The sequence below is a fragment of the Sardina pilchardus genome, chromosome 14 (assembly GCF_963854185.1).
Source record: "Sardina pilchardus chromosome 14, fSarPil1.1, whole genome shotgun sequence".
Taxonomy (NCBI): domain Eukaryota; kingdom Metazoa; phylum Chordata; class Actinopteri; order Clupeiformes; family Clupeidae; genus Sardina; species Sardina pilchardus.
In genome coordinates, this window is record NC_085007.1 from 1357698 (window position 1) to 1365312 (window position 7615).

The 7615-nt window shown below is 52.3% G+C and overlaps 1 protein-coding gene across 5 annotated transcripts; it reads left to right on the forward strand.

Moving 5' to 3' along the window:
- The first annotated feature begins 1615 nt into the window (after nt 1-1615).
- On the forward strand, nt 1616-7263 carry trim32 (tripartite motif containing 32). Of its 5 annotated transcripts, none has more exons than XR_009941281.1 (4): nt 1616-1699; nt 3382-3603; nt 3910-5958; nt 6061-7263. XR_009941281.1 is itself a non-coding variant. In XM_062553726.1 (4 exons), exons 2-3 carry the CDS (start codon nt 3412-3414, stop codon nt 5824-5826), a joined length of 2109 nt encoding a protein of 702 aa, XP_062409710.1. In that variant the 5' UTR covers nt 1616-1699; nt 3382-3411; the 3' UTR covers nt 5827-5853; nt 5950-7263. The 5 variants fall into 5 exon arrangements, 4 of the variants coding, with proteins under 4 accessions (XP_062409710.1, XP_062409709.1, XP_062409712.1 ...); XM_062553726.1 differs by having other exon boundaries at nt 3910-5853; nt 5950-7263; XM_062553725.1 differs by having other exon boundaries at nt 3910-5853; nt 5984-7263.
- Nucleotides 7264-7615: the final 352 nt, after the last annotated feature.

Here is a 7615-nt window from a genome sequence, read left to right on the forward strand (position 1 = left end):
TGTGTCACTCAGTGTGTGTGTGTGTGTGTGTGTGTGTGTGTGTGTGTGTGTGTGTGTGTGTGTGTTGTGTAGAGACGAGGTGCTCTCATCACTGCTTGGGTCTCCCTGGCAACGGCACACTGATTGTCAGATACCTCATCGTTTTGGGATGGAAGTCGTCATGTTGTGCTCACTTGCTGTCAGTCTATCAGAAAGCCAATACCTGTCAGTGTGTGTGTGTGTGTGTGTGTGTGTGTGCGTGTGTGTGTGTGTGTGTGTGTGTGAAAACCAATACCTGTCAGTGTTTTGACGTGCAATCTGGCTTTAATCTGCCAGCACATATGCTGGCCGGATACACACACACTAACACACACACACACACACACACACACTAGCACAGGTCTACACAGCCAAACACACTCACATACAATAACACACAGAAACACACAGACACACACACACACACACACACACACACACACACACACACACACACACATTCCGTTTCTAGAGGCATATCATTCAAGTCTGGATAATTAATAAGTTGAGTTCTCTCTTTCTCTTTCTTTCACTCTCTCTCTCCCTCTCTCGTGTGTGTGTGTGTGTGTGTGTGTGTGTGTGTGTGTGTGTGTGTGTGTGTGTGTTGTATCTTTGCGTGCCTACAGAGTGATTTTCTGTGATGATGAAACACAAATCCCAGACATACACACACACACACACACACACACACACACACACACACACGACAGCAGGAGCTGCCAAAGGTGAGCACTCAGGAGGCTCTGCTGTGTATCAGTAATACCTTCTGACTGCTATTGGTTTATAGCCGTTATGGGATAGCCTTTGAGTGACCCTTACTGGTCCCATTATAACAGCCATTGCCTTTCATTCAGGCAATCAAATGTCCATTCCAAAGTCGAATGCAGTCTCGGTTTCAGTGGGAAGTGACCAAAATCATGACAGAACATCCTGCCTTTAGGATCTCTGATGCATATTGCACCAACATGTGGATATAGTTTACTGACTAATGTATGTTTGTATTTGCCATCTATGACAACAGGTCATTTTTGTTAACATAGCATACAGTACATAGTAGGTCCGAAGTAGCCTGCAATTTGTTGGTTTCAGGTTCAACCTGAAAACCTGGGAAAACAACCTGATAGACTTTTGCTGCCATCTAGTGACTGTTGAGCATATTACATCTCTGCACCTGCAACGCCCCCGTCTCTCTCGTCCGAGTCTGTTATTTTATACTCACTGTAGGCTACTTGTCCTGCTGAAAACAGGTAAAGTAATGCGTCTTTTAAAACCTAATTTTCACAGTGTTTTATAGCGTATAGTTATGTCCTTCAACATTTCACCACGTTAAATTAATTAATTAATCCATGTATCATAACATATCAGTAACGTATTAGTTGTTTTTTCTTCTGCACTGAAGTTGGATGTGTGATGTGTAACTGAAAATAAAAGAAAACAAAACATCTGACACTGACAAGAACTCGATTTCCCAATGCAGTTCTAAAAAGACCGACTTGTAATTCTACCAACCAGATGATATATTCTCGTCCAGCTGCAAGGCACTGCGCCAATGAAAACAGGGGTGGGAGGGGGCATGTGTGAACCACTCCGCTACGTCAACACCGCAGTCTAGCAAGCACACCCACCGCATAACGCCCTGCTGTGTTAGCTACGTTTCACCAGACCTGACATTGAAGCGAAGGTAAGCTGCACAACAAATGCCTCATCATTGAAGCAACGAACACTGATGCATGTCAGGCTATGGCAGATTTAACTTAATGTGGGTCTACTGGTGGCTTTTGAGACTACAATGATCCAAAGACATACAGAAATATTGTGGGAGAGGCCTGAGAATAATTTGCTAGCGCTAGCCACAAGCTAACGTCTTTGCAATGTTGTGTTAGCACGATCAGGCTACATGATCTTGCAACTAATTTGTTCCTGCACTCACTGTTCTGAATTTGCAATAAGTCTAGGTAGCTACTAATATACATTACTGCAATGAGAAGGACAAACTCGTCCGACGTGTTATTGTAAACGACACCCAGGCTACTTGGTGGCTAGCTAATGTAGTTAGCAAAACATTAGTCAGAAATGTTGTGATGATGAAGATGATTTGAGTCACTGTGTCGTTTGTGTTTTCAGCGGCACCATTGCCGTATAGAAGTGGGCAGAGGATGCAGTGCAGTTGCTGTTCGTTGTGCTGACACCAAGATTGCTTGTCATCATCGTGACTCGAATTCATTGGTGACTCAGTGTGAACGTCTAACGTTACATGTCGGTTCGGCGAAGTTTTCTTCAGGCACAACCGTCGCTCCCTCTTGCCCAGTGTGTCCCATTCCCATGCGAGAAGTCACACACGGGAATGTGCGCTGTCAGTGTGTGTGTGTGTGTCTGTCTGTTTAAATAGTGGCCATGTTTATGTCAGTGTGTGTGTGTGTGTGTGTGTCTGTTTAAATAGTGGCCATGTTTATGTGCGACGTTTTTTTCCCTCTCCAATGATCTCAGTCTGCGAACAGATCATAAACTGCTCTGTGTAGCACCCGTGCTAGACATGCCTGCATATTGCTTGCACACACCTACACTTACTCAAGTTTCACTAAGGTGTTAATACATGCATTTAAAATTCTATTTACATGGCATGGGACAGGCCAGACGAAAGCTACTCTTGGTACTGTATGTTCAATCAGAACACTGACAGGAGTATCAATACTCTTCAGCAGCACTGTACTACAACTGACGAGGTTCCACTGTTAGGAGTACAACAACTGACAGGAGTACTCCAGTTGACTGGGTTGGGCTGTTAAGAGAACAACTGACATGACTTCTCCAGCTGACAGGGTTGCGCTGTTAGAACAACTGACATGACTACTCCAGCTGACAGGGTTGCACTGTTAGAACAACTGACATGACTTCTCCAGCTGACAGGGTTGCACTGTTAGAACAACTGACAGCAGTACTCCAGCTGAGTGGGTTGGGCTGACAGGACTACTCCAGCTGACTGGGTTGGGCTGTTAAAAGAACTGACAGCAGTACTCCAGCTGACTGGGTTGGGCTGTTAAAAGAACTGACAGCAGTACTCCAGCTGAGTGTGTTGGGCTGTTAGAACAACTGACAGCAGTACTCCAGCTGAGTGGGTTGGGCTGTTAGGAGAACAACTGACAGCAGTACTCCAGCTGAGTGGGTTGGGCTGACAGCAGTACTCCAGCTGACTGGGTTGCACTGTTAGGACAGGACTACTCCAGCTGAGTGTGTTGGGCTGACAGCAGTACTCCAGCTGAGTGTGTTGGGCTGACAGCAGTACTCCAGCTGAGTGGGTTGGGCTGACAGCAGTACTCCAGCTGAGTGTGTTGGGCTGAGTGTGTTGTGTGTGTGTGTTCTCAGGCTCGCTCGGCGCCAGTGGACGAGCACGCGATGGCCGTGGCGGTGCCTCTGGACCCGGACCTGCTGCGGGAGGTTCTGGAGTGCCCCATCTGCCTGGAGACGTACAGCCAGGAGCAGCTGAGGCCCAAGCTGCTGCAGTGCGGCCACACGGTGTGCAGGCAGTGCCTGGAGAAGCTGCTCGCCTCCACCATCAACGGCGTGCGCTGCCCCTTCTGCAGCAAGGTGTGTGTGTGTGTGTGTGTGTGTGTGTGTGTGTGTGTGTGTGTGTGTGTGTGGGATACATTTGATATGTTTCCCATTGTATTAACCATTTACTATAGCTTACATATAATTAACTCTAGTTGCCATCCTGGCCTTAGGAATGTGGAGGTGACCCCATGGTGAACCCATGGCACACAAACACAAACACGGTTGAGGAGTTCTTGTAAACATTCTTATCTCTGATAATTACCAGGTGGTTAAAGACTCACTAAAGTGTGTCTAGTGATTTTCCATGTGTGTGTGTGTGTGTAATAATTTTGACCACAGGTGTCGCGCATGAGCAGCATCTCGCAGCTGGCCGACAACCTGACCGTGCTGAAGATCATCGACTGCGCGGCGTCCTGCCCGGGCCCCAGCGTGGTGGCGCTCATGTGCAAGGCCTGCCGCAACCGGTTACCGCGGCAATACTGCCGAGACTGCGGCCTGGTGCTGTGCGACGCGTGCACGGCCGAGGGCCACCTGCAGCAGGGACACGCCGTCCAGAGCATCCGCGCGGCGGCCGAGCAGCACCGGAGGGAGCTCGGCGGGCGTCTGGCCGGCCTGCGCGAGACCATGGCGGGCGTCCAGAAGAAGAAGGCGGCCATCGACGGCGTGGCGAAGTCGCTGCGGCTCAAGTACAGGGCGGTCCAGCAGGAGTACGCACGGGCCGAGCTGCGGCTGCAAGAGGAGCTGGGACGGTCCAGGAGGGCGTTCGCCGCGTCGCTGGCCGAGGTGGAGAAGCTCAACGCGCAGATCCTGGAGGAGCAGACCTACCTGCTGAACATCGCCGAGGTGCAGGTGCTGTCGCGCTGCGACTACCTGACCACGCGCATCAAGCAGTCGGACATCGCGCTGCTGGAGGACGGAGGAGGAGGAGGCTGCTCGGGCGCGAGCGCCATGGCGTCCGGAGGAGGAGGAGGAGGAGGAGGAGGAGGAGGAGGAGGGGACGACGAGGATGACGAGCCCGACCTCAAAGCCAGCCTCCCGCTGCTGCTCAAGCTGCAGGACCCCGAGCTGGTCAAGATGGAACACTCCAAGCCGCTGGACGTGGGTCAGCTGACCACCAAGCCGTGCACCGTCAACATGGACGAGGCGGACGGCCAGGAGCTGGTCGCTTCGGTCGCTTCGGCCGCCTCTGGCCCGCTTGACCTGTACCGGGACATCGACATGATCGCCGCCGTGGAGGAGGCCGTGTGCGCGTCGCCCGGCAGCTTCAAGTCCAAGTCGGTGGACGGCGGCGGCGGTCCGTCAGGCGGTGCGACCGGCTCCTCGTCATCCTCGTCCTCCTCCGGCATCCAGCTGTGCCAGTTCGTGAAGAAGATGGGCTGCAAGGGCAACCTGCCGGGCATGTTCAACCTGCCGGTCAGCATCTGCGTCACGCCGCAGGGCGAGGTCCTGGTGGCCGACCGCGGCAACTACCGCATCCAGATCTTCAACCGTAAAGGCTTCCAGCGCGAGATCCGCCGCAACCCCAGCAGCATCGACAACTTCGTGCTGAGCTTCCTGGGCGCCGACCTGCCCAACCTCATCCCGCTGTCCATCGCCATCACCCCGCAGGGCCTCATCGGCGTCACCGACAACTACGACAACTCCGTCAAGGTGTACACCACGGACGGGCACTGCGTGGCGTGCCACAAGAACCAGCTGATCAAGCCGTGGGGCATCGCCGCCATGCCCTCGGGCCAGTTCGTGGTGTCGGACGTGGAGGGCGGCAAGCTGTGGTGCCTGGCGGTGGACCGCAACGTGGGAGTGGTCAACTACAACCGGCTGTGCTCGGCCGTGCGGCCCAAGTTCGTGACGTGCGACCCGGCGGGCACGGTCTACTTCACGCAGGGCCTCGGCCTCAACATCGAGAACCGCCACAACGAGCACCACCTGGAGGGCGGCTTCTCCATCGGCTCGGTGGGCACGGACGGGCAGCTGGGCAAGCAGCTCAGCCACTTCTTCTCCGAGACGGAGGACTTCCGCTGCATCACGGGCATGTGCGTGGACGCCAACGGCGACCTGATCGTGACGGACAGCGGCCGGCGGGAGATCCTGCAGTTCCCCAAGGAGGGCGGCTACAACGTGCTCATCCGGGAGGGCCTCACCTGCCCGGTGGGAGTGGCCGTCACGCAGAAGGGGCAGCTGCTCGTGCTGGACTGCTGGGACCACTGCGTCAAGGTGTACACCTACCTGCAGAGGCGCCGCTCCTCCACCTGCTAAAGGTGGATGCAGACACCACCCCTACACCTGCGACAGGTGGACTCATGTACTTAACCCCTGACCCCACCCCTACACCTGCGACAGGTGGACTCATGTACTTAACCCCTGACCCCACCCCTACACCTGCGACAGGTGGACTCAGACCCCTCCCCTACACCTGCGACAGGTGGACTCAGACCCCACCCCTACACCTGCGACAGGTGGACTCAGACCCCTCCCCTACACCTGTGACAGGTGGACTCATGTACTTAACCCCTGACCCCACCCCTACACCTGCGACAGGTGGACTCAGACCCCACCCCTACACCTGACACCACTGGTACACCTGCTACAGGTGGACACATTCTTATAAAGAAAAACAAAACTGCTAAAGCTCAGCCTGGGGGGGGTCCTGCATTGTGTGTGTGTGTGTGTGTGTGTGTGTGGGGAGGGAAGAGGGGGGGCACCAGGTTTGAGATGTTGGTGGGGTGGGGGTGTGTGTCTGTGGCTGGGTGGGAGTGTGTGTGTGTGTGTGTGTGTGTGTGTGGGGTGGATAAAGACTCTGTTGTTATTACTCGCCACTTTAATCTTTCCTCTCTTGCGCTCTAAACTGCGACGCCTGACTGACCGCTCCTCTGGTCAGGGCAGCGCACAAGACATGCGACACGAGACCGGGCGACAGACAGACAGCCTTCGCTACAATCACACTGGGCCCCCGGCCCGGTCAGATCTCTTCGGCCCGGCTCGGATCACGCGCTCTCGTCAGGGAACGGAACTCTCTCAGACCCCCGGTCTGTCTGCCGGCCCACGCCGCCTCCCTTAACGGCCTCCCAGCAGGCCACAGCACAATGGAAGGCAATAATTGGACTGTGTGTGTTATATGTGTGTGTGTGTGTGTGTGTGTTTGTGTGAGAGAGAGAGATAGGGATACAGAGAGCTTGTCAATCAATGTGAAATTCTGAGAATGCTGCTTTAGTGTCTCAGTGACGTGACTTTCTCACAGAGAGACCAGTGGAGTCCGATACATTTACAAAAGAACTGTGTGTGTGTGTGTGTGTGCGTGTGTGTGTCTGTTAATGTGTCAGGTTGGTCAGTACCTGCATACCTTAAGGACTGACCTTGTCATCTGAATCGTGTGTGTTCTCCAGTACAACACAGTACAGTACAGTACACTACACTACACTATGTCCCCAGTTTACTTTCCCAGCGATGTGCAACGTCCGTGGTATTCTGTGTCCCCTAGTCGGTCATACTGCTTCTACTTGAATGGCTTGCTTGCTTGATTGGAAGAGAAACGTGTCATTTTGCTCCCTTAAGAAGTCGGCCCTTGCCTGGTGTAATCGAAATGGCAGGACAGCCACGGAGATGAATCATTAGTTTATATGTTCACACCATGTAGCATTGATGATCTATGCTTGGGGGACCACAAACAATAAAATGCTTTGTGGAACACTACAATGGCGTAATTTTGTGGAACACTAAGATGGCGTAATTTTCATGTTCAGACTGAATTCATCGTTTTCTTTTTGTTGTTTTACAAAAAGAAAAAAAAAAAATATGTTTTTAGTACTCTTTTTGAAGAATTTGGAAAATGTGTAATTACCAAAGGCTTTAAAACCAGGATTTTATTCTTTTGTATTGTTTGTTTGTTTATTTGTTTGTGTGTTGTTGCCAGCATGCCAACTTTGTTACTGCATTCGGATCATGTAAAGGGGGATCACAAGTAAATAATAATAATAATAATACTAATTCTAATACTCAATGGGACGCTAAGCAGGCATGTTCCAGGCTTCTGTTGTTATGTATGATC